The 27,711-nt window shown below is 39.4% G+C and overlaps 1 protein-coding gene and 1 long non-coding RNA gene across 4 annotated transcripts in view; one reads left to right on the top strand and one right to left on the bottom strand.

The window, feature by feature from the left end:
• TNFSF8 (TNF superfamily member 8) overlaps positions 1-27,087 on the top strand; it is a 50,946-nt gene extending 23,859 nt beyond the window's left edge. The window contains exons 4-5 of one of the 3 annotated variants that reach the window (XR_007146188.1): positions 993-2,105; positions 27,009-27,087. Coding sequence is in view for 1 of the 3 variants with exons in the window: in XM_047829453.1 (XP_047685409.1) it covers positions 993-1,387 (395 nt within the window). In the remaining 2 variants the exon portion in view is untranslated. Of the gene's footprint in view, positions 1-992; positions 7,746-9,443; positions 11,377-27,008 lie in introns of those variants that run through there. The other 2 variants (XR_007146187.1, XM_047829453.1) reach the window with 2 other exon arrangements.
• The window catches only part of LOC125150100 (uncharacterized), a 215,011-nt gene that overhangs the window by 104,896 nt on the left and 82,404 nt on the right, over positions 1-27,711 (bottom strand). Inside the window, exon 2 of the long non-coding RNA XR_007146189.1 lies at positions 26,992-27,084. This is a non-coding gene — a long non-coding RNA (uncharacterized LOC125150100). The remainder of the gene's footprint in view (positions 1-26,991; positions 27,085-27,711) is intronic.

A 27,711-nucleotide genomic window follows, 5' to 3' on the forward strand; every position in this document is an offset into this window, starting at 1 on the left:
AAGAGGCCCCTTATAAAGGAAACAATACAAGGCACTTACACTGCGAAAGCTGAGATATGGAGAGGATGGCCAAGATTCTCTGAATAGCCATTCTGCCCATTTTAAAAATTCAATTTTGCAGCTAGATTAGTTCTCACTCTTCAGTTGAATCGCAATGAGGTCTAAAGGGAAGGCAATTAAAACGAATGCCAGCTTTCCAGTTCTGAAAGGCACCCTGACTAATCAGTGCTGATTTTCACTTGTTAGAACTCAGAGAGACTTGGCTTTCCACACGAAAATGTCTGCCACATCGTCTGCTTTTCTATAAATCCCAGCTGGGAAGAGCCCCTTATTGTACACTTGTGTGATCTATACAATTATGTTTGGCTGCCCTTTTAAAGAGAGGACTACTTTAAAAAATTCAGACAATGAGTTGTTAAGGACACATCTTAATATGAAAATCAACAGACTGCAGTTCTGCTGGACACTCGATGCCTAAATTGGTTACTAAATTGAAAAAAACTAAATATCATATCTCAGATACTTTATGCAATGTCTACCAAATAGTACTCCCTTATTGATGAAGCATTCATTGATTGATTGAATAAATCAACATGATGGTCCAGAACTTATGGGGGAATACAGTACAAGAGCTCGCAGTCTCAAGAGGGAAAGATAGTAATAATAATAATATAATATAATGTAATATAATATAATATATAATTAAGTGGAAAATGATTCTATAAGAGGTAGCAGTCCATTACCATGTATGTTCTGACCCTTCAGCTTTAAGCATTAGAGAAAAAGGAAGAGGGGTGTTTTGCACCTGTCCCTTGAATGTTAAGCAGTGCCTAGGATGAGTAACATGTAAGATATTCCAGATGGTTGGAACAGCAGGCAATACTATAGAAAACATGAGTCTCAAATGGGAAACCTTGAATAAAAACTTCACATTTCCAATCTGCCCCTGAAATATGCCCAATAATTCTGTCTTCTTATCCTTCTCTTTCTAGTGTCAAAGCATATAAACAAATCCAAGTTGTCTTGGAACAAAGATGGCATTGTCCATGGAGTCAGCTATCAGGATGGGAATCTGGTAATCCAGTTCCCAGGTTGGTACTTCATCATTTGCCAACTGCAATTTCTCGTGAAATGCCCAGAACATTCTGTTGACCTAAAGTTGGAGCTTCTCATCAACAAAGATGTCAAAAAGCAGGCGCTGGTGACAGTGTGTGAATCTGGAGTGCAAAACAAAAACATATACCAAAATCTCTCTCAGTTCTTGCTGGAGCATCTGCAGGTCAATACCACCATATCAGTCAAAGTGGATAAATTCCAGTATGTGGATACAAACACCTTTCCTCTTGAGAATGTGTTGTCCATCTTCTTATATAGTAGTTTAGACTGAACCATTTCTCCTGGCCTTCAGGAAGAAAGCAACTCTCTACCATACAGTATTCATCCATCAAACAGTTGGGCAAAAAGAAAACTCAAGACCAAGACTAAAACCACAAAGGGTATTAAATAACACGCTTCTCCTTCTTGTCTCTTGGGAAGATACAGCTCCAGGGTTAAAAAAAAAAAAAAAAGAACAGTTTTGAATGAAGTATCTTTCAAATAGAAGGCAGGGAAGCAAGGCAGTGTGGTGGGAAAAGCCTCACATAGGTATCAGAAGGGATGGATTCATGCCCTGGCCCAATCACTAACTCACTGTATGACTTGGAGCTATTCCTTTCCCCTCCCTGGAACTCTGGATCCATGTCTGAGAAGTGAAGGGGCTGGATTTGAATCTATCCAAAGTCTCTACCATCTCAGAAGACCAGGATCTCTCATCCCAGACCTGTGAACCAAGATCCCAAGCAGTGTTCTAGAAGCCCCGTAACCAAAGGAAAGGCCCTCACACCAATATAAATCCAATGATACTAGTAGTATCTGGCTGCATGTCACCTCAGCACAGTCAGAATTTGGGGACAAGACTCAAGGTACCTTGCCAAATGATGTGAACAGTGGGATCTAAAATCTATAAAAGAAAGGACTGCCCAACTGACCATCCTGAATCTAAGAGGCCTCCTGGTATTTGGAAAACCACCTGAGCAGGCTTAACTCCATTCAAGTTAAGATTAACAGTAAGTCAATAGCAGACACCTTTTGTTTCTTGTGGGGAAGGGCTGTGCATTCTGCAAATGCTCCATCAGTGTGCAGTGGTTATGGTGATGCAGCCATTTGGTCAGGCAATAGCTGCCACCATTTCTCACATGATCTCTCTTAGGGAACCATTTCTGTGGAGGGTTATTAAGGCTCCAAAGTGTTGTTGATAAATGATTATGGCCCTGTAAATGGTGAGAAGGACTTCTGAACAATGGTAAACTCCTCTCCTGAGTTGGGTAACCATGAGATTTCTCTAGCTCCATCAACCTACCTTTACATCCATCCATCATTTCCAAGGAGCACCTTATCTGTTTGAAAGAAGGACCATTCAGCTTGAAGTATAAATCCTCAGAATTTATGCTTCAGAAGAAAAAAGGGACCCTTAACTGCCATGCCAAAGACTGGAGCAAAATTTGCATTTTTCTCAAAAAAAGAGGAGGGAAAAGAAAAATGTAGGAAGTCGGGTGCATTTGTCAGAGAAAGACTAGAAAAAAGTGTAAAAGAAGAAAGAAAAAAAAAGACCCAGTCTTGTTGGTATGGATGAGAAAGAATTGGAAAAACAAAATAGCTAGGGAAAAAATTTAAGTCATTTGCTGAGCAGCATAGTATGTTAACCTCCTCTTCAGCCTCCTCTATGAAATATTCAGTAAAGTCTACATTTCTCATAACACTTTCTATGAGTAGATTCTTTGGGAGGAGCGGGCATTAGAAGTTTTGAATTGAGCAAGCCAAGTATGTTGCAAACACAGAGACAGGTTTCGAGGACCCAAAACTAGCAAGTAAGGGGGTATGTGGCATTTGAGTTATACTCTAACTCAGAAGGACAAATGAATCTTGTTTAAGCCAACTCATGCATTCTTGAAAAGGTATCTCCAATCTAAGCTTGTATAAACTAAGGAAATTTTCTACTGTCTCATACTCAAACTTCAGAAAGAATCCCATTCCTTCTCTGAGCAGAAACACCTGACTTTTGCACTTGAGTGATTCCTACTCTCAATCTCTGTCAAGCAATGCTCTGAAAGCCAACAGCTGAAGACACAGGACATTTAAAGCAGTTCTGTAGCAAGACAGAAAAAAAAAGGTAATCATTAGCAACTCAACTGAAAATAATAGGGAGTGGATAACCTGGAAAGTTTAAAACTAGATTCTCTTACTCTTTGAGGGTTAACCAGCCCTTGGGAATGTGATAGTATCTATGCAAATAAAATAAATAATTTCTCTAACTGGGAACCCAAGCTACCCAAAACATATGTCCCCTTGGGCAAAACCCAACTGGAGCTCACACACACACACACACACACACACACAGTATACATGCGGAACTTGTATAGAAGGATGATATGTGAGTTGATAAGAAACTATCAGTGTAGATGTGTTCCTACCCTTGAGAAATTTATAAGACTTTCTTTCTCCAAAAAGTTTGGTAACTTTTTCTTCACCTAGTCTGTCTATCACCCACTGATGCCTCCTCAACTTACCCCAGTTCCCTCTTAAATTCCCCAGTCACACAAAGGTTGGCTCAGAGGAGGGCACAGCACGCCCAGGAGGGTTGATAGGAACAATCTGTAGAGGGAGGAAATACCGAAGGAAATTGGGTAGAATTTACCAAACAAGGGAGCCTTCCAGAATCCCTGGAATACCACTGATTATTCTGGCATGGGGGGACAAAGCCCTTAAGAGGATTGAGAAGTCAGTCCCTGTCATGTCTGGAAAAAATCCTGAGAGATGAGCTAAGCCAAAGTTTGAATCCAAGCCCACTAGAGGGCAGAGACATCAAGTCCTCACATGTGGTTAGCAGCAGAGCTGGGATTTGAGCTAGCTGGTGAGCCCAGACTCCTGACTCCCCTCTCCATTATTTCCCACCAGCCTTTTTTGGCTTTGTCCTGTAGTCTTTCTGTAATTCCTCAGGTCATATCTTTCCAGCCCTCCACCATGGTGGTCCCCAGCATTCAGGGACTTCCTTTGTTCTTCTTTGCACCACTTGGATCCTCCAGGATCATCATTCAAAATGAGACACAGATAGTCTGTAGATTCATGGTCAAATCACAGAAAAAGGTCAGGGTCCCATATAGAAAAGTATAATCTCTCAGAAACTGAAGAAATAATTTAAAAATTAAAAGCTTACTGTTTTAATTTGAAGTTATGCTTGTGTGTATATATGTGTGTGTATAATGTATGTATACATGTACACATATGTGTATGTATGTGTATTATATATACACATGTTTGTGTTATATATGTGTGTGTTTTATATACACGTGTGTGTGTGTGTGTGTGTGTGTGCTCTAGTAGTTGTTTTACAGGTCACCTGCTTAACCTGTTGTCAGGGGAGGAAGCTTGATTCTTGCTCTGGGCATTGCAAAATGTATATACACTTGTATTTATTTTTAATTATGAAAAGAACAGAAAATAATTTCTTCCAATGCCTCACTGCTTATTTAATAACTATTAATATTTTGCCATATTTGCTTCTGCTTCTTTTTAAAAAGAAAACACTGCAGATAGAACAAAGTCTCATTCCTCCATCCATTTCCCTGTAGCCTCCCCCAAGAGAGCCACTGCCCAGAAGTTTGCACACCCCCTTCACTTACATAATTTTTTAGTTTTTTTCCCATAGGTATGTATAGTACAATTTTGTGTGGCTTTAAAATTTTTAATAAATGATATCATACTTCATATTACATTATGTGACTTGAAATTTTTCATGTAATGTTAACTTTTTGATATTTATACAGATTGACACACGTAGATCTGGCTCACCTATTTAACTGCTTTATCCTATTTCATTGTTTGACTATGCCAGGTGGTCCATGTTTCTATGGATGAACATTTAGTTTGCCTCTTGATATTGCTACAATGAACATATCTCCCTGAACAGCTCCTTCTATTCTTCTATATAGCAAAAATACTCTTTGAAAATTATAAATAGTACCCTGACACTACTGAGTCAACCTTGACTGATGAGGTTAGACCCGTCTGTGGTCACAGCTCATGAGCTGGAGCTTTGGAATCTAAAAAGCTCTTTCCATCTTTCCTAGAACTTATGTGCTCTGAACATCCATTCCACACACAACTCCTGAATGCCAGTGTGGTGTGCTCCTAGGACCCCATGCCAGGTGCTGGTTCATGACCCAGCACGGTATGAGCCATGGCTCCACCAGGCTGCTACAGAATCAGCTCCAATTAACATGGGGTCACAAGGCACTCTGGAGCTTCCCTGGATCCAGTTCTTTCTCTAGAGAGTAAATAAAAAACACCAGAAAGCATGAAGGATGAGCACAACCCCAGGAGGAAAATTCTCCCCCAAAACAAAATGTCCGTATTCCTTGTGGTCTATTCCAGACCTCTTTTCTCTTCACACTCCATGCTATCTCCCTGCATGGCTTAATCAACTCCCCCTGGTTTCAATGGCATCTTCTTGCCAATGACTGCATAATTGGTCTCTCCAGCTTTGCTTTGCTCCTAAAATTCAACCCCACATATTCAGTAGCCACTGGGCTCTACCCATTAGTTATTTCTGAGACCTTACAATGGAAGATTGGCACTCCACATCTAGTGTAGTGTGTGTTTACCATGACTCAGGAGAAGAAATGCTCTACTCTGCAAACAAAATGTGTACACACACACACAACTCTAAGACCAAGGATACATTAAGCAATACTTACCCTAACTGCTCATGACTAAGAAAAAAAAATCTTGTTGTGACCTCCTGAATAGATTTGATGATGCTGTCATGAGTCACAACCCACAGTCTACAAATGCTGTTGTAGTGTGACTTTCCCTGCTCCACAAGTTGGAAGATTCAAAATACACTTTGCTAATTCTATTGCAGCTTGGGTTCTAGAAGAGTTTAGTCCAAGATGGACAAGATTTTAGAACGTTGTCCACTTTTCTAGCAAGCCCACTTCTGTGGAAGTGTTGGGTTTTCTGCAGGTGGCATTTGCAGAGGCTCCGGTGTTCAGATATGAGGTTGGTGGGTGCAGTGAGTCTGAGCGTAGGGACAGGAACATCCACTCTGCTGACATGTCTGTTGCAGATTAGCAGTGGTTCTAGATCTGGCAGCAGTAGCTGCTTCCTGATTATGGTGGTTTCCTGTTTGAAACAGTGGTGTTGTGGCTCTAGAGGGGCAGCTTCCTGATTGCAAGATTGTTGAAAAGACAGCAGCCAACCAAGCAGCCCTGTTCTGTGGGACAGCATTAGAGGTTGCTCCTGAAAGCCCAACCTAGATTCTGTGTCTTCAGCCCTCTTGGCAAGTCTGTGATAAATGCTTTCCTGCTAAACAAGCTGGCATGACGTCTGTTCTCTGTAAATGATCCCTGATGGATACAATCTCAACATGTAAAACTGACTTCAAAGTACTCACCCCAAACTTGTCACTATTCCTATGTCCTAAATCTCAAGGATGATCTGAGTCTTTCACAACCCTTCTTTCCTATTATTTATCCAATCAATATCTGTCTAGTTCATCAAGTTCTCTTGTCCTCACCAGCACCATCTCACCTGTGTCACCCTTGTCACCTCCTAACTCACACCCTGGCTCCTATCTTACCTCTTACAAATCCCATTTCTAGATACCACCATCATTCTGGGGACTGAGTAGTAATGACCACCTATCAAGCTCTTCCATGTCCTGCACTTTTCACAACACACTCACTGAATCCTCAAAACAGCCCTGTGAGGCAGGTATTGTTATCCCCACATTGTGCACAGTGACATTGAGACTCTGAGACATTGAGTAGCACGGCCAACATCACACAGCCACTGGGTCATAGAGCTGGAATTCAAGTCCTGATGTGTGAACATCTCCCACTCCAACATTCCATTCTCCAACCACTGTGGACCCAGCAGCCTTCCTAAAATCTAAGCTCTCTAAACCAGCTCCCTCCACATCAAGATCTTTCTTTCCTCTCTCACTTCATGCCACCTCCCACCTTGTGCTTGATACTCAAATCACATTGAACTTCTCCCAGTTCCTCAAACCTTTCATGTTCAGTCTTGCCACCAGGTGTTTGGAAGTGTTCTTCCTTCTGCCTGGAATATTCACTTCACTCTCTCTCTCTGGCTAACTCTCATCATTGTTCTGATCTCCTTAGAGAAGCCTTCTTGACTCTTCTGGCCTCACCTAATTCCCTTCTGTCTTCTTCCCTATTTGTCCTGTCCTTATAGGCATGATGCTATTTACCCTGGCTCTCTTTATGTACTTCCTCCCTGGCATCTAAACTCCTAGAAGGCAGGAATCCTATCAATCTTATTCAGCACTGGGTCCTCGCAGCCCAGCCCAACCCCTGGGACATAACAGCCGTTCAATAACTATTTCTTAAATGAATAATCAAAGAAAATCTCTAAAAACACAGACCATATTCTAGGGAAAAGATACCAAACAAGCCATCCAAAAGAGAAAAAAAAGACTAAAAATTCTCTAAAAAGTATAGAAATGTGAATTGAAAGCCACCTTTTCTCCTAGAATGTTTCTCAGCACTCAAGAGAGTAAGAAAGCTATTAAAGAAAGGGGAAATGTCCAGACGCCAGAACCCGTCTGTGCCATCTGAGAATTTGGAAGGCAAAAACAAAAACAAAACAACAAAAAACAACAAAAAACAAAACAAACAAACAAAAACCCTTCACTTGGATTATTGAACCCTCTCTATGAGCTAGGTGTACCATATTCGCTATATAATCCATTTCCCTTCCTGTCCTTTTAAGATAGTTATATACTATTGTAATCATTGTATAGGTGGGTATACCCACACTAGAATTTAAATCAAATTTTTCTGCACCTTAGAATTAACTGAAAGACTTAAAAGAATTTTTTTAATGCTTATTTGTTTTTGAGAGAAAGAGAGAGCACGAGCAGGGTAGGGGAAGAGTGGGGGGACAGAGGATCCAAAGCAGGCTCTGAACTGACAGCAGAGAGTCCAATGCAGGGCTCGAACCCACAAACCATGAGATCATGACCAGAACCAAAATCCGAGACTTAACTGACAAAGCCACCCAGGCACCCTTCAACTAAAAGACTTTTTAATGCCTGATCCCCAGCCCACAGCCCAGACCAATAAAATTAGAATCTCTGGGGTTACTACCCAGGCATCAGGATTAATTTAAACTCCCAAACTTTAAGTTAAGTTTGAGAGTTAGTGGTTTAAATCCTCACTATCTGTGTTGTGCCCTGAACCCATGCCAGAGAGCTTGCAAAAAATACAGAATTTCACATCCACCCAGAACTACTAAATTTTGATAAAATCTATGAGATTGTCATTCAGGAACACTGAACAGTTTGAGGACTGCTGGTTCAGATGACTTTCCCTAGTAAGCATAGAAGAGTTCTCTGAATCCATTATGCTTCCCCGTTTCCCCCCAGATGATTTTGGGAAATGGATTCTCCCTCCCCTTCTGCCATTTATGCAAATATGAGGGTCTAGACACTACCAAAAGCAACATTAAGTCACAATGATGGTATTCAGTTGTAATTATCACTGAGTTTTAAAAAATTGCTTTTGGTCCAGATCTTTACCTTGGGCAGCTTGGGCAAGAGCTGGGACAAGATTGTAACCAATATGTTGAAAGCTTGGGATGTAGTCCAATGTAGGGGATGTACTTGCCCTATGGTGGAGGAAAGAGAGAACCAAGTCTGGGGGTGGCACATGGGAATGGACGGTTTGGAAACCTGAGTTTGAATCCTAACTCATACAGTGATTAACATGAGAATCTTTATGAGTCACAGACACTCTCTAAGGTTCCTCAACTGTAAAATAAGAAGCATAATCCTTTCCAAAGCTGTGGGAAGAACATACAAAAGCTTGGAAAGTGTACAAATGTGAGGTCTTTTATTACATTCAGTATCTTCAAAGGAGTTTCACTGTGGGAGAGGAGCAGGAAAAATCTCAAGGGCAAATATGAGGGCAATGATATTTCCTCAAACTCACTGAAGTCATCTCCATCTGCCTCTGGAAAAACCAGCCATTGGACCAACAAAGGTGTTCATGAGGCAAACACCCAATGAATGCTTTCATACTATCGGGAAAACTAGCCTGGATAAGCCTATTGAATATTTGAGAGATGGAGTACTGGGGGTCACCTCCCTGTGTCTCCCTCATGGCAACACTATTCACATACTGGAGTGTTGGTGTTTGTGTGTCTTTTTTTTTCCACTTAGGATTGAGCGTCTAGGAGCAAGAATTCACCCCAAGCCCCAGCATTTAGATCAGTGTCTAGCACAAAGTCAACACTCAAGAAATGTGTAGATTCATTTTCAGTGAGATAGGGAATTACCAGCTGAGGGTATCAGCTCAACTAATCAAAAACATGCTGCATTACAGTCTGATCCAGCTTCACGAACAGAAAGCTCCAAGTGAAAACCAGCTGACATATCTCATCATTTTGTTCCCACTGCTGGGGGCCAAGGAAACATAATGGCCGTGACCTTTCTGACTTTGCCTTCTGCTATCACAACTAGTTCCATTTTAACAGCTGGCCTGGTGCTCTCAGCACCAGGGGCCGAAGTAGTCAAGGGAAGAAAGGCCACCACCCATCATGGGATTGACACATCAAGATGAAGAAAAGTCAAGAAAATGCTTAAGGAAGCTTCATTCCTACTGCCAAAGTGACTTTCATGCACTCAAATATACAGCCCTCAACTGAATCTGACATTTTCATGCTACTTTTTCATTAATTACGGTGTGTTTACTTAAATAGCTTTATATCACATAAGTGTATATCATCACTGACACTGAGTGCCTGCTTGCCAGATTCCAGGCATCATTATTGAGGCCCTTGATACTGTTGTCTATTTCATTCTTATGCTGTTTTATGAGATAAAGGTTGCCATTCCCATGTTACAGATGAAGAAATGGAGGCTCAGAGAAATGCATACATATGTCTAAGTAGCTCAGAAGCCAGGGTGTAAATGCTCACAGTCTGACTCCAGAATCACATCCCTAATGACATTGCACTACTCCCTCTGAAGCCACCTGATTTTGCATATGCTGATCCATTTATCTACATGGTTCTTGCCCTCCTTTCTCTGCTTGGTTAACCTGACCTCATTCATAAAATCTTAACTCAGACCTTATTTATCAAGAACCATTCCCAGGCTAAGTTAGGCATCCAATTTCTTCCTTGACATCCTCACTTCTATCTGAATACTTACCATCCTGTACTACAATTATTTGGTTGCAAGAACAACATTTAAATATAGTTCTCTTTCTGCCAGTATCTACAAAATAAAGTACTTCTTGCTTCCAAATTGTTTCGGTTTGATCCTGCACCATTCACATCCTACTCTGGATTCTGGAAGGGACCTTGCTTTTTTGAGGCCAGTGACCCTACAACCCTGAGTCTTCATGCTGGCTGCTCCAGAAATGCTGGCTGCTTCTCCTCTTGGTCTCTGGCCCCTCTAAGTGGGAAATCATGAACTTGATGACACCAATCACTGTATGCCTACTTCCACATAGCTAAGAAACATCTCACTCCCCACAACCAGAATTACCTAGGCCTTTTCATGACTTAGAATCTTGGCCCAACTCTTCCTGGTCCCGGAGAGAGAAAGAAGTGTGACCACCCCCAACCCAAAGTGCCAACTCATTTCCTTCCCAGAATTAACCACTTCCCAAAACGAGTGACTGTATGAACATCAATTCCCTTCAGGGGAAACCCCCCCCCCCCCCACTAGGCTGTCACCTTACCTTATGACCCCAACCTGACAATCACCCAACAGCCTGACATTGGTACCCTCCCCAAAGTTTATGTGACTCATCCTTACCTACTATCACCTTGTTGTTCTGGGACAGTTCTTGACACATGGTAGGCATTTGATATACATATTTGTTGAATAGATGAATGATTGAATGAATACCATATTAGATGTCTGCATAGTACTTTAGAGCTTATAAAACTATTCTTTCAACTGACATGAGAGAATTAAGCCATGCACTCAGCTGGTAAGGGGCAGAGCTGGGATCCCCTGGCATTATAATTTCTTGTCCAGACTATACTATATTTTGAGGTCAGAAAACTATAGCCTCTGGGGTGTCTGCATGTTTTTGTGAATAAAGTTTTATTGGAACACAGCTGTCTCCTTTCATTTATTTACAGTCTATGGCTGCTTTTGTGTTATGATGACTACAAGTTAAGTAATTGTGCCAGAATGAAGGACAGCCCCTATAACTTGCAAAGCCTAAAATTCTTACTATTTGGCCCTTTATAGAAAATATTTGTGGGGCACCTGTGTGGCTCAGTCAGTTAAGCATCCGACTTCAGCTCAGGTCATGATCTCATGGTTCGTGAGTTTGAGCCCCAATATCGTGCTCTGTGCCGACAGCGCAGAGCCTGGAGCCTGTGGCTTCTGTATCTCTCTCTCTACCCCTCCCCTGTCCACACTCTGTCTCTCTGTCTTTCTTTCTCTCTCTCAAAAAATAAACATTTAAAAATTTGTAAAGAAAAGGAAAATATTTGTGGACTCTACTATGTATTACTGATGGCTCCATATGTGTTCAGATATGCACACTTGTACACCATACATCAAAAATTTGCCCACAAAGAGTACCATTTGGCCACTGCCTTTACCTGAACTTCTCAATGTTGTCTATGAGAGGGGAATGTGAAGTGTTTTGGCATCATATAAAGACCATGTCTGTAAGTGCTGAGTGAGAGGTTCTATGGACAAATGCATGGGCTTTGACCATGGTAGTATCAATCCTAACAATATGAAGAAGTGACAAACTAAAATAAGGTCTTAGATTCAAGTCCACCCAAAGCAGTGACAAGGGGTCACTTCCAATAAGAGAGGACAGAAGAACCATGAAAAACAGAATAATTTTAAAATCACAACTTGGACGCCTTAGCTTGAGGAAATTCCTACACACCATTGTAATGACCCAATTCAGTCTAGTTGTAGATAATACAGTATCTGACTATGAAACAGGGTTCTTGTTGTAGTAATAATAGTAGTAACAGTAGCAGTAGCGATAGTATATAATCTTGATGAAAGTTGCCAGGAGCTTTCTAATCTCAGAAGCTTAAATTAAATTTTGAGCACAAAAAAGTTTTTTCTTTGTTTTTTTTTTTAAAAAAAAACACATTAATAGACCTCTTAGTTACACACAAAAAAAGTGAAGATCATATTTTACATAAAAGTGGTTTGAGATGTGAGGAGCTGCGCTTCTTTATAATTGTGAAGACATTTTTTTTTTTTAATTTTTTTTTCAACATTTATTTATTTTTGGGACAGAGAGAGACAGAGCATGAACGGGGGAGGGGCAGAGAGAGAGGGAGACACAGAATCGGAAACAGGCTCCAGGCTCTGAGCCATCAGCCCAGAGCCTGACGCGGGGCTCAAACTCACGGAGCGCGAGATCGTGACCTGGCTGAAGTCGGAGGCTTAACCGACTGCGCCACCCAGGCGCCCCTGTGAAGACATTTTTAATGGAAATGTCCCCTTCTAAAATAGGGATTCAAAATGTACTGCTCCAGGACAATTTTTGGTTCTTAGATTTGTATAGTTTTCTTCCATCAGCTACCCAGGGGAGTTTGGAAACAGAGGCAAGATGGTAACTGAAAGGTCTTCCATTTACATTAGTAAAGGGAACTTAAGTAACTATCTTTGAATTATGGAACCTCATATATGGCTATTTTCTTTTTTTTTTTTTATGAAATTTATTGTCAAATTGGTTTCCATACAACACCCAGTGCTCATCCCAAAAGGTGCCCTCCTCAATACCCATCACCCACCCTCTCCTCCCTCCCACCCCCCATCAACCCTCAGTTTGTTCTCAGTTTTTAACAGTCTCTTATACTTTGGCTGTCTCCCACTCTAACCTCTTTTTTTTTTTTTCTTCCCCTCCCCCATGGGTTCCTGTTAAGTTTCTCAAGATCCACATAAGAGTGAAACCATATGGTATCTGTCTTTCTCTGTATGGCTTATTTCACTTAGCATCACACTCTCCAGTTCCATCCATGTTGCTACAAAAGGCCATATTTCATTTTTTCTCATTGCCACGTAGTACTCCATTGTGTATATAAACCACAATTTCTTTATCCATTCATCAGTTGGTGGACATTTAGGCTCTTTCCATAATTTGGCTATTGTTGAGTATATGGCTATTTTCTAGACTAAATTATCTAGACTTCCAGAAATATACTGTCAGGCACGGGATCCTATGCAAACATGGGGCCAAACCCAACACCATGGATGGTAGAACATTGTAAGTGCCCAAAAGACAAGGTACCATTCTTGTTCTTTGAATCAGATGGTCGGTACTATATTTATTGATTTGAATAGAAACTAAAATCAATTTAAAGAATTTCCTATATTGAAGTTTTCCCTTTTAGTTCAATATCTTTCCATCTGGAGATGTTCTATATTCATTAAATGAGCTATCAGTGCATATATTTTTTTAAATAATTAACCCAAGGCTCCTTTTACATCTTTTAGGTTTTTTTAATCTTTATTTATTTTAGAGAGAGAGAGAGAGGCAGAGCACGATCAGGAGAGGGCAGAGAGAAAGGGAGACACAGAATTTGAAGCAGGCTCCAGGCTCTGAGCTGTCCACACAAAGCCTGATGCAGGACTCAAACTCATGAACTGCAAGATCATGACCTGAGCCAAAGTTGGACATTCAACCCACTGAGCCACCCAGGCGCCCCTTAAAGCTCTTTTCAAATAAAGGACTAGCGAACAGAGCTTTCTGTTTGAGAAGACATGTGGTATCGGGAAAAATTGTGAAAGACTGAACTTTAAACAGAGTACTGACTAGCTCATGAATTCAGATTATTTTAAGCTTTCATTGTCTCTGAGATTTTTTACCACGCTGAAATTGTAGAAAATTGATAGTAATGCAAATAATTCTTGTCCATAAAGATGCAAATTGTGTCCCATGCATTGTAATTGATTATAATTCTGTGGAAACTGACCAGTTTTGCAAGTTTTTCATTTATTTGTAACTCCCTCCCTGACCCAGAAACATCTATTAGCATCTCCAGAGAAACTTATTTGATAAACATTGGTCTATAACTTTTCTGCAACTAACTCAACAATGCCAGATATAGATAGATGATGATGATGATGATGATGATAGATAGATGATATAATACACACACAGTAGTGAGTGCAGTACAGATTTACAGTATTCTAGTGGTTCAGCTACTTTTAAATATTTTTGTTGGAGAAATATTATTATTTTGGTATTTCAATCCAAATATTGAAATACGGAATGAAGGTAAATATTGCATTAAAAAGGAAGTATTACTAGGCTCATTTTATTGACACAGAGAAATCGAGACTCAGAGATGAAAATCACCCAGCTAATAAATAAATGGAAAGACCAGGACTCCAACCCAGATATTCAGGAACAAATTAGTTTTTATTCTATTTCCTGAAAGTTTTCTTCATCTTTCTCTGAATACTTAAAGAAAGTAAAATTTCTGCATATTAGAGACACATCCATAATATCACAACTTCAAAAAAGATTAGGCCAGTGCTATTTCAGAAATATAGTAGGAAAAGATCCCAATATTAATATTTTACTGTGCTATTGCAGACAGTAAATTTGATTAGCACAAAGGAAATGTGAGGAAAGTACAAGACCCAGATTTGCTTTTATAGAGCTTAAAAACTAATTTGGAAAATAAGCTATATGTCCCCAAAACATCCTGATTAAAGTATAAAATGATATACTGAAAAGCCCAACAAATGCAATAAAATCATCTAATAATAATAACTAACACATAATAAAGTCTTACTATGAGCCAGACATTAGTGTTAGTGCTTTTACGTTCAAATAACTCTTTTAATCTTCATAGGTATCCTATGCGGGTGGCCCTCATTGTATTTCTCATTTAAAGATTTGGAAACAAAGTCCTGAGAGGTTCATTTACTCTAGGGTCTCTCTGGAAATGTCCAACTAATGGATGGAACACCTATGATAGCTGTGAGGTTTGGCTTTGCAGAACCTCACTCTTGGCCCTTCAGGGAAGAAAGGGGATCCAGAGGACAAGTTAGATGTGCATACATGGTGGTGCTGAGAGAAAAGCTAATGCCTTCAAGAAGGGAATGGTGTTGGACAGCTTCCTGTTGGAGGATGAAGCCTGGCTAAAGCACAGCAGGAAGATTGTGGCCAGGGCAATGATAATAGAAAGAAGGCCAGGATAAGCAGAATGGCTCATGAAGACTATACCTTGAAAATATCTTGCTTTAACAGAATGTCTTTCATTCTTTGTGACAAATTTGTTTTATTTAAAAATAATGCAACAAATGGTATGGTGACAAATGGTAGCTACACTTGTGATGAGCATAGAATAATGTATAGAGATGGTGAATCACTATGCTGTGCACCTGAAACTAATGTAAGATTGTGTGTCAACTATATTCAAATTTAAAAAATTAATAGAAATGCAAATGATAAAAAACAATGCAATAAAAAAGTAAAAGTATTGCTTGCTACCACTATTGACATTTTAAGGTACAGAAAGATAAAAAGTAGCAAGCCTTTTTTTCTTCTGCATCTAGGCTATGAAACAAATTGAAAATTAAAGCAAAGATTAAGGTAGATAGGAAATTAAAATATCAACTTCGTTATTCTGAAGGGCCAGGTTGGGGGATGTAGCTTAGCTTGAGAGCCAAATGGGCCAACCCTGCTAGCTAGGCTAGCTGAATCCCTGATCTAGACATACTGGCCTGTCATAGCCAGTATGAATCCTGGACAAGAGCAGGGGTCCCCCAAGAGGAAGATGAAGAGAGCAGTCAAGAGGAATATACCCACAGTAGTCTTCCCAGACCTACCAAGCAGATAAGCTACTCCACCAATCCTCGTGGCAGGATAAGCAAAGAGAGACATGAAGTTGTACTAACTGAGCTTCCTTCATGAGAAACATCTGGAAAAGAGATGAAGCGTTCCTCACTGATACCCATAATTCTTTTAAAAATTTCATACTAAAACACAAAAGAAATATATTTACAAATGCCTACAATTAAAATCACACTCAGTGGTGAAATAGTAAAATTTGTCCACTGGTTGGTAACAAGGCAAGCAGGCCCATTATTACCACTTCTATGCAATACTGAACTGGAGTCCTAGCCAGAACAATAAGTGAAGAAAATGTATAAATAAGTATATACATACACACACACACACACACACACACACACACACACACACTGTAAAACCTTGGTTTAAGAGCATAATTCATTCTGGAAACATGCTTGTAATCAAAAGCACTCATATATCAAAGTGAATTTTGAGAACCACTGGCTCATTTGTGATCATGTGACATTCAGTGTCACATACTACTCATGTTGCAAGACATCGCTCACTTATCAAGTTAAAATTTATTAGAAATGTTTGCTTATCTTGTGTAACACTCACAGAACAAGTTACTCACAATCCAAGGTTTTACTGTATATATATATATATATATATATATATATATATATATATATATGTGTGTGTGTGTGTATACACATATATATATTTTAAATGTCTTTAAATGTTATTATTAAATTTTTTCTATAGTATATCAAAGACACAACCATAAAAGAATGATAAATTGTCATTAATCTAAATTAAGAACTTCTGTTAATGAATAGACACCATAGTGGATAAAAAAGCCACAAATATTTGGGACGATTCATAACATACATGTTATATATTATATTATATATAGTATATATAGTATATGTAATATATTATATTATATATATAATTTATATATGACAAAGGATTCACATCCAGAATATATAAAAACTTCCATAAGTCAACTAAAAAAACACACCAATCTAATTTTCAAATGAGCAAAACAGGACTTCAAAAAAGAGAATATCTGTATGGCCAATAAGGATATGAAAGGTGTTTGATATCATTAGTAGTCAGAGAAATGGAAATTAAAACCACCATAAGATAATACTACACATGCTCCAGAATTGCTAAAATTAGGATGACAGACAACATCAAGTGTCGATGATGGTGTGAAGCAACTGGAAATCTGATAAATTGCAGGGGGAAGTGAAAATGGTAAAACCACTTTGGAAAATTATTTGGCAATATCTACTAAGGCTAAACATATGCTTGCCCTATGATCTAACCATTCTACTGCCATGCAGTCAGTCCTAAGAGAATTAAGGTCATATGTCCAGAAAAAGACAGGTACATGAATGCAACAGCTTTATTTTGTAATAGTCCCAAAGCAAAGATACCTCAAATGTCCCAACAGAATAATGGATAAATAAAGAATGGTATAATTACACAATGTAATCCTAGGCAACAAGGAAAGAAAAGCTACTGCCACGCAAATAATATGAATGAAACTCAAAGACATCGTGTTAAGTGAAAGAAGAGCCAGACACAGAAGAGAACATCTCATTTTATTCCATTTGACGAATGGAATGCATAAATGTATGATTGCATTTATTTAATGTCCAGAACTGGTGAATTAATCTGTGTTGATAGAAGGCAATAGAGTTTATGGGGAGGAGGGGTGACTATTGATTGATTGGGTATGAAGGAGATTTCTGGGAAGATGAAAATATTCTAAATCTATTCTGAGTGATGGTTACACGGGTCATATACATCCATGAAAACTCATCAAAGTGTTCCTTAAGATTTGGTCATTTTTACCACAAATGAAAATTTTAATTAAATTCAGAAATTTTTTAAAATTTACATCCAAGTTAGTTAGCATATAGTATAATAATGATTTCAGGAGTAGAATCCATTGATTCATCCCCTACGTATAATACCCACTGCTCATCACAAGTGTCCTCCTTAATGTCCCTTGCCCATTTAGCCCATCCCTCCACCCACAACCCTTCCAGCAACCCTCAGCTTGTTCTCTATATTTAAGAGCCTCTTGTGTTTTGTCCCCCTCCCTGTTTTTATATTATTTTTGCTTCCCTTCCCTTATGTTCATCTGTTTTGTATCTTAAATTCCACAAATGAGTGAAGTCATAAGATATTTGTCTTTCTCTGACTAATTTCACGTAGCATAATACACTCTAGTTCCATCCACGTTGTTGCAAATGGCAAGATTTCATTCTTTTTGATTGCCGAGTAATACTCAATTGTATACACCTATATGACATCTTCTTTATCTATTCATCAGTCAATGGACATTTGGGCTCTTTCCATACTTTGGCTATTGTTGATACTGCTGCTATAAACATTGGGGTGCATATTGAAACAACCCAACGGTATCCTTTGGATAAATACCTAGTAGTACAATTGCTAGGTCATAGGGTAGTTCTATTTTTAGTTTTTTGAGGAACCCCCACACTGTTTTCCAGAGTGGCTACACCAGCTTGCATTCCCACTAGCAGTGCAAAAGAGTTCTTCTTTCTCTACATCCTCGCCAACATCTGTCATTGCCTGAGTTGTTAATTTTAGTCATTCTGACAGGGTAAGGTGATATCTCATTGTGGTTTTCATTTGTATTTCCCTGATGATGAGTGAGGTTGAGCATTTTTCATGTGTCTGTTAACCATCTGGGTGTCTTCTTTGGAAAAGTGTCTATTCATGTCTTGTCCATTTCTTCACTGGATTATTTGTTTTTTGGGTGTTAAGTTTGATAAGTTCTTTATAGATTTTGGATACTAACCCTTTATCTGATATGTTTTTTGCAAATATCTTCTCCTGTTCTGTCAGTTTCGTTTTAGTTTTGCTGATTGTCTCCTTCTCTGTGCAGAAGCTTTTTATTTTGATGAGGTCCCAACAGTTCATTTTTGCTTTTGTTTCCCTTGCCTCTGGAGACGTATTAAATAAGAAGTTGCTTCAGCCAAGATAAAAGAGGTTTTTGCCTGCTTTCTCCTCGAGGATTTTGATGGCTTCCTGTCTTACATTTAGGTCTTTCATCCATTTTGAGTTTATTTTTGTGTATGGTGTAAGAAAGTGGTCCAGGTTCATTCTTCTGCATGTCGCTGTCCAGATTTCCCAACACCATTTGCTGAAGAGACTGTCTTTATTCCATCGGATATTCTTTCCTGCTTTGTCAAAGATTAGTTGGCCATATGTCTGTGGGTCCATTTCTGGGTTCTCTATTCTATTCCATTGATCTAAGTGTCTGTTTTTGTGCCAGTACCATACTGTCTTGGTGATTACAGTTTCGTAATACATCTTAAAGTCCAGGATTGTGATGCCTCCTGCTTTGGTTTTCTTTTTCAGGATTACTTTGGCTATTCAGGCTCTTTTCTGGTTCCATACAAATTTTAGGATTGTTTGTTCTAGTTCTGTGAAGAATGCTAGTGTTATTTTGATAGGGATTGCATTGAATATGTAGATTGCTTTGGGTAGTATCGACATTTTAACAATATTTGTTCTTCCTATCCAGGAGCACGGAATCTACATATTCAATGTCGATTGGAAGAAATATTTTTAAAAAGAAGGGAAAAAACGCCACCTATTATCATTTCAATCCCATCCCTAAAGATGACATCTAGCAATTATTCAATGTGTATCCTTTTTCCTATGCTTATACATTCTTACCTTTCTTTCTCTCTACTCATCTATTTACCTGCCATATTCTGCCAATTTCTGTCAATTGTAAAATGTGCCATCAATTTCTGTACCACCAAGAAAGAACGACCACTATCAATTAAACTGTAACACACCACACGTTGTAAGAAACATCCTAATTTCAGAGACATGAAAATATGAAAAATGTAAGTCTTAGAATTGATAATATACATATACACACACACACATATAGCACATACACACTTTCTTTTACAAAAACGCAGTCCTGCTATACATACTGGTCTATGATTTGCTTTTTTGCTTATGCGTATAGCAAAGATATCCTTTCATGTTAGTGCCTGCAGATCTGTCTTTGCTGTCATTGTTCTTTATTCTTTTAAATTACTGTCTAGTATTTCTTTGTGCAAAGGTAATTTTCAAACCATTTCTCCATTGATGAACAGATTGTTGAAGCTCTTGCTATTTCAATAAACCTGCCATCAACATCCCTGAAAAATACATTATGTACCTAAAATACAGTGAGAATTTTTTTATGCATTAGGTTACTAAAAGTGGAATTTAATGTCAATGGATATGGGCATTTAAGATTTTAAGATATCATAAGTTATCATTCACAAATTTTAAACAAATTCACTCTCTATCCAATAGTGTAATGTGGTACCCACCTCCCTCACTTCAACAGCCATGAGTACTACCAATATTTATTATCTTTGCTAATCTAAGGGGGATTATATGACCTTCTATTGACATTTTATTTGGCATTTAAAAATAACTTACGGGTGCTGGGTGGCTCAGTTGGTTAAGTGTCTGACTTCAGCTCAAATCATGATCTAACGATTCATGGGTTTGAGCCCCACATCAGGTTCTGCTCTGACAGCTTGGAGCCTGGAGCCTGCTTCAGATTCTGTGTGTCTCTCTCTGCCCCTACCCTACTCACGTTCTGTTTCTCTCTCTCTCTCTCTCTCTCTCTCTCTCTCTCTCAAAAAAAAATTAATAAAACATTAAAAAAATAACTTAGGTACATGTCTATGCTAATATGAACTAGACTTTAGAAATATTGCCATATTAATTAAACATATTTGAACATAAGCTACTGACTGTGCTGTAGAGAAGGCTTCTGTTTTGAAAAGTGGTTATGATTGGATAAGGTTTTCTATGGGAATTCGTTGCCCTCAGAGTACTTGCCCTGTCCTTACCCTTTGCTGAGGGACATAGTTCTAGGTACCTTCTTAAGTACAGGAAGCTACATTCAGTACCCAAGTCATTGCCATTTGGCTTTAGGGAATTTGAGTAGAGACAAGTTACCCCTTATTGAGCCTATACAAAGGCTGGTTACCTATAGTGCAAATTTGGCTCTGCAGAGACAACAGGGAGTAGATGGGTACACATCTCTATACTGCTTTGTACATCTCCTAATCTCGCTCAATCCCTCTCCCAACAAACCCTTCCATGACAACCCTCTAAAAATCCTACTCTGGGGTCAGCAAATATTCATAAATCATCAACTTTTCTTGGTAAGTTCTCTTTGCCTTAGCTGAAATCTGGCTGTTCTCTGAGACACTATTTCTCCTATAGTCTCTTGAATGGAAGGTGCTTTGTTCTCTCATACCCCACACCATCAGAGTCTTAAGATGGGGAAGGTGTCCTCCTTGTTCCCCATTTCTTCTTCCAAACCCTCCTCCCCCTTACTCATAAAACAGTCTCTGGTGAACACACATCCTTGTTGATATTATCTCTTGACCTCCTGACCACTCCCTTAACCCTTAAAGAACTGAGCCTCTGACTGTTTCCTCTTCATTCCAATTTCTGTATCATTCTCACTGGTATCAACATCCACACATAAACCTGTCCAGCACTTTGGTCTCCTGCTCCTTCACGTTTTCCTTCCCCCTATCTAGGCTACCCACTGCCATGGTCACATCCTCAATTTTTCCACCAATAGAAACGATATTATATGTAAAATATCAATGTGGGGCACCTGGGTGGCTCAGTTGGTTGAGCGTCTGACTCTTCATTTCGGCTTAGGCCATGATCTCATGGTTTGTGAGATCAAGCCCCACCATGTCAGACTCTATGCTGACAGCATGGAGCCCACTTAGGATTATCTCTCTCTCTCTCTCTCTCTCTCTCTCTCTCTCTCTCTTTCCCCTCATCCACTCGTGCTCTCTCTCCCTCTCAAAATAAATGAATAAACATTTTTTAAAATAAAAAATAGGGGCACCTGGTGGCTCTGTCAGTTAAGCGTCTGACTTTGGCTCAGGTCATGATCTGGTGGTTCGTGAGTTCAAGTCCCACATCAGACTCTGTAATGGCAGTTCAGAGCCTGGAGTCTGCTTCAGATTCTGTGTCTCCCTCTCTCTCTGCCCCTCCCCCACTCACACTGTTTTTCTCTCTCTCTCTCAAAAATAAAAATAAACATCAAAAAATTTTAAAAATAATAAAAATTAAATAAAAATTAAATAAAATATAAATGTATACACTTCAAACTCTGACCACCCCATTCCATTGTTCCAAATCATATGCTCTAGAACAGCCCCCCCACCCTACCACAATTCTTTGAGTTTATCCTCCAATCCCTACCATTTTCTCAGCACCCCTTAGTCTCTCCTGACTTTCTCTTCTTGCCCATCCTAGATTGCATGAGCATTTGTTTTAATTACTTCCTGGCAAATCTCCTCAAATTCCTTGCCCATGGCCCATCCATCATTCTGGCCTTCACATACCAAATATCCACTTCCTCTGAGGTATCACCCAGCAGCTATATGTTACTGGAGAAAACAATCACACAACTGGACTGACAGGGTTCACATTAATGTAATGGTCCCAGGTATCAATGGGGTTTCACAACTGCCCAGAGGGCTGACCATCTTTCTCTCACAGGCTGACTTTCCCACTCACTGAGGTGAATAATTTCTCTCTCCTCATGTCTCCCACACCTCTTCCTCCAACCAGTTTCAGCTTATGACCTTGCCTCATACTTAGTTGAGAAAAATACAAATTACCAGAAGCAAACTCCCTCAACTTCTCACCACCATGCTCAAGCCTAAAGTATTTGTACTCATTCTCTCCTTCTTTTAGGCTATTATGATGAAGGAAGTGTCATCAAGCCTACTAAAAGCCTCTTGGGCTCTGAATTCCATCCTATGACTTCTCTCTCAGCTTCCATAACACCACAATCACCTGGGTTTTTTCTTCCACCTCACTGGGACATTTTATTCAGTCCCTGGCTGCTCCTTCTCAACCCCCTGAGCTTAGAATTCTTTGGAGGATCTTTCTTATTTCCTTCTATAGTCTTTCCCTCCATTATCTCTTCTGTGACCATGGCTACAAGTGCCAGCTGTATGCTGTGACTACCAAATTTATATCTCCACTTCAGTTAACTAACTCCTCTGAGATCCACTCTTACAAATTCAACTATTTGACATATTCTCCCTGATATTTCAAATATAAAACGTTTCAAACTCCACATCTTCTATTCTCCATACCACTTCCCACTCTCTGGACTTCCTCAGAGTTATCCCATCAACTCAATTGCTCAAATAGAAAATTTACCCTTTCGCTAACATCCAACATCCAAGCAACCAATAAGTGTCTTGTGCTACTCCCTAATGAGTGCTCTCATTTTCCCTCTTTCTTCATCTCTACTATCAGCACTGTAATCCAAGCATCATTCTCACCTGGATTACTAGAATAGCCTCCTGCCTCCCCTCACCTCTCCCTTGCTGCCTCCTCACCACCCCAATGCATCTTCCACCCATGAAAAATGATCTTTTTAAGATTAAAATTGGATTGTGTTGGTTTATTGGGCTCTCTCTCTCTCTCTGTCACACACACACACACACACACACACACACACTTTAGGACCCATGCTATCTCATTAAATTTGGAAACTCCAGAACCTAGCTCAATACTGGCACTTAACAGAGGGACCATAAATTGGATGAATCAGGGAAGTGGAGCTATCAAGGAAGTCTATAATCATCTGAAATCCAGGCACAGTGAGCTGAGACATTTATAACAGAATCAGAAACCAAAGCGCAAATGTAAAGGAAGAACAGTCCAGAAGTAGCAGACAATATGAAATAGAGAAATCATCAGAATTGGAAAGTGTTTGGCATAGTGCCTGACATTTAACAGACATGATTATCATTAAAGAGAAATTTGTACATGGCAGCTGAAACAGTGGCAGTAGTCAAGTGCCATTCTGGGAAGGTTCTGAACTTTCCAGTACTTTCATGATGAGCCAGTCTTTTGGGAGTCAGCTGTGTTACTGAGATTCTTCTTCCTTATTCCTATGCATATCGTTGCATCAGGCTGAGGGATCTCCTGAGTTTCCTGAGTTTGAATTGCCTATCCAAGTATTACTCTAAGATTGAGCATCTCCTGAGTTGACCTGGGAAAATTTCCAGTTATAACTGAAAAAATAACACACGAATAAAATCTATATGGTCCTTCCTGGAGTTACTGTTCTGTCTTTTTCACAACTCTGTCCCTGGTGTCAATGCACATTAGGAGCCTGGAAAGTATATGTTGAAATGGATTCAACTGACTAGAATGTTCCAAGAAATTTGTTAATTCTGGATTTTCATATGATTTCCCCCTTTCTCTTAAAATAAAAGATGGAAATGAATTCTGGCAGTTTATTTTGTAGCTAATGAAGCTTTAACTGCAATGTGTCCAAATGTGAAGTCACTATTAGAATGTTACTTGGACAGACAACCCAAACTCCAGGGAACTCTTAATAGGACACATGTCAGGAGTGCCCCCTACATGTGACTGCATGCAGTACCATGATACGAGGGCTTTTCTAGCAGAAACCAATAATACCCACCACATACTAGAAAAGCTGACTTGTCCGAAGTACCTCTCATTGCTACTTTCTGAAAGGGGCCTTAAACAATCACCTACTGTTGTTGTCTTATAAAGTTGAAGTTCCCAATACTAAACCAAGATATGCCAACCAAATCAAAGCAAATGTGATGGTTTAGGTTTTTCAATTCTCTCACCTCCAAATTCCTATCTTATAACCTGTGGACTTTCAATCATGTAGCTGAACATTGGAACCAGTTTCATGAACTGGAAACAGCATGGACATCAGAGCCAGAATCCCAATCACGCATTTACTGCTTTGCTTTGAGGTCTTAAACAAAGCCACTTAACATGGCTGAGTTTGTTTAGTTATCTAATAAGTGGGTATAATTATGCTAACCTTGTAGTGGGTTTGAAAGGATTACAGGTAATGTGAGATCCTGCAACCTGGCTCACAATACGCACTCAATATTAAGAACAATTAGATATCCATTGCACAGGGGTAGGTTTCTTTCACCAACTTGACTGTAGACCTCTAAGACAACATAGTTTTTTTTATTTTTCTAATTTCCTTATTGTCTACAATGTAAGCGCTCAATAGCCAGATATGAATCATGGCTACTATATTGGACAGCCTGGGTCAATACTATCTTTCTTTGAAGAAATTATTAGGATATTTTTAGGTTTAAAATATTGGTGAGGATTTGTTCCATAGATGCTTTTTAAAAGATTTTTTTCTTTGTTTGTAGGGTTCTTTGTACACTGATACTAAAAATATCTCCTAAATTATGTCCATGTCCTCTTTACCTTTGCATCTGCTGGATCTGCCAAAGATCCAAAGAGGTGTAACAATTTTCCCCCTATAAATTTGAGTCTGTAAGAGTTCTTCCTTCCTTCCTTCCTTTCTCTTTCTTTCTTTCTTTCTTTCTTTCTTTCTCCTCTTCCTCTTCCTCCCCTCCTCCACCTCATTCTTGCTCCTTCTCCTCCTCCTCCTCCTCCTCCTCCACTTCTTCTTTTTCTTCTTCTTCTTCTTCTTCTTCTTCTTCTTCTTCTTCTTCCTCTTATTCTTATTCTTATTCCATGGATTTTTTGAAGATTTTTTTTTCTGTATTTTACTATTATGTTATTTGATGCATAACTATTCATGACAGTGTATTCCCTATGGACCGCATACTCTATCATTTCAAAAGGTTCCTTTTTGACCTATTCAACATCTTCGGCCTTGAATTACACTTTCCTAATATTAATACTGAGATCTCTCTATATTATTTTGAATGGCCTTGGCTTTTACGCCTCTGCTCAGCCTTATAATTTCAATTCCCCATGTCCCTTTATTTTAAGTCTGTTCTCTGAATCACTTTAAAGTGAGTTCAGTAGTGAATCTGTGAGGCTAGAGACTCTGATGAAAGAATCTTCTTTTCTACAGCCACATTATCTATTGATTTTTGAAGAACCATGAAGCTCCTTAGCATATTCTTAATAACATTAATTCCCTATATATTTATAGCACACTGCAGCCTAGAAATAACTTTTTATTTATTATATTTATAATCTTCACAACCACCTTTGGAGTAGAAAAAGAAGATGTCACTCATGGTGATTCTAAACATAAGGTAGTACAAGCTGCTCAAGCATTATGAGTATAAATTAGCTCAGGTATTTCCAGGACAAACAAACTAATTCAGTGAAGGAAAGTAGATCAGACAGACATGCAGATCAGGGGAATGGGGTAACTCTTGGAGAGTTGTGCCTTTGCACTTTTTTGTTAAGTATAGGGGTTTGGCCTTTTATTTATTCAAAAAATATTTATTGACCATACCATATACTAGAAATTATGTCAAACAGTGGGAATATAAAGTTGAATAAGTCATAATCCCTGCTCCATGACACCCACAGTCTAGTTTAGTGGTTCTCAAATTTGGCTGATTACCAAAATTGACCAGAAACAATTTTTTTATTACAGATTCTCTTGGTCCCCCATCCAGGCACGCTCAGCAATCATAAGGCTGAAATCCAGTACACGTTAAAGCTCCACAGTTTCGACCAGAAAGAATTTTTTCATTACAGATTTCCCTGGTCCTCCCTCCAGGCACACTCTTCAATCATAGGGCTGCAATCCAGTACGGGTTAAACCTCCACAGCTCCAGATGGAGTTGAGAACATTAGACCTTCAAGTAAACAATAAACTATTGGTGCAGTTAGCAATTCCTACAACATTTTGGCTCATACCATTTCATTTAAGTCTCAGTGCAACACGGTAAATCAGAACTTGTTTATATCCACTTGATAAGGATGATAATTGAGAAGCAGAGTGGTTTTCCAAGTCCACAGTGAGGGAATGACAAAGCTTAGTCTGGAACTAAAATTCATTTCTCTAAGTCCTATCCTCTTCGATCTCCATCCACACATCATGAAACCAAAGAAAGGAATGGCAGTACCAAATAAACTCACCTGTCTTTGTCTAAGACTTTGCTTTCAGAGGGGGGTGGGGCAAACTTCTAATACTAGATTCTTGGCAAGTAGCTCTTAATAATATACAAAAATATCAACTTATGGAAATTTGTGTCATTCACTTCCAAAATGTAAAGAAAGGACTCACATGTGTTTCTTTCTGAGGCCTTCAGACAGATCCTCATGGCTCACTGGAGACCTATAGACCACACTTGGAGAGCCACAAGCCTGGGTGACAATCCTGTGAAAAAGAAAACTTGCTTGAGTTCTTCATATCCCAATAGGTGGGTGAGTCATGCCACATACCATAAATGGAAGACACCTAGGATTTTATGTGCAGGTACCTTGGGTTAGAGGCAGTGATTCACAAGAACAACTCACCTTTGGCTTTTCTGAACCAAAACCTCTGGGAGTGAGGTCTGGACCTGTGTGTTTGTAACAAAATGCCCTTAGCTACGTCTGTGCATCCGTTGAAACCTGCCCATTTAAAGGTGCAGATCCTGAGAGAGGCAAGAGATCCCTTCAAGGATCCATGGGGAATAAGAAGCTGAAGAACTAGGACTAGATCCCAAGTCTGGAGCCCCAGGCCTGACACATAACAGCTGTGTTGCAGCCGTGGACTCCTCAGCACCATTGCTCCACTTCAAAGGACTGTGCTGGGCGGGTGAAAGGTGGAGGGAAAAAAATGGAAAGCCTTGATTGTTGCCCTACTCTGGGAAGCTGCCTTCCAGAGAACCTGAATGTCCTTTAACTCATGCCAGTGATTTAAACAGGAAGTTCCTAATCAGGAAATGATAATCATAAAGCACAGTGCTGGGGGTGGAGTGAGGGGGCTGGGTAACACTTCATCCAGAAACCTGCTTCCCTT

Source organism: Prionailurus viverrinus, chromosome D4, assembly GCF_022837055.1.
Source record: "Prionailurus viverrinus isolate Anna chromosome D4, UM_Priviv_1.0, whole genome shotgun sequence".
Lineage (NCBI taxonomy): Eukaryota > Metazoa > Chordata > Mammalia > Carnivora > Felidae > Prionailurus > Prionailurus viverrinus.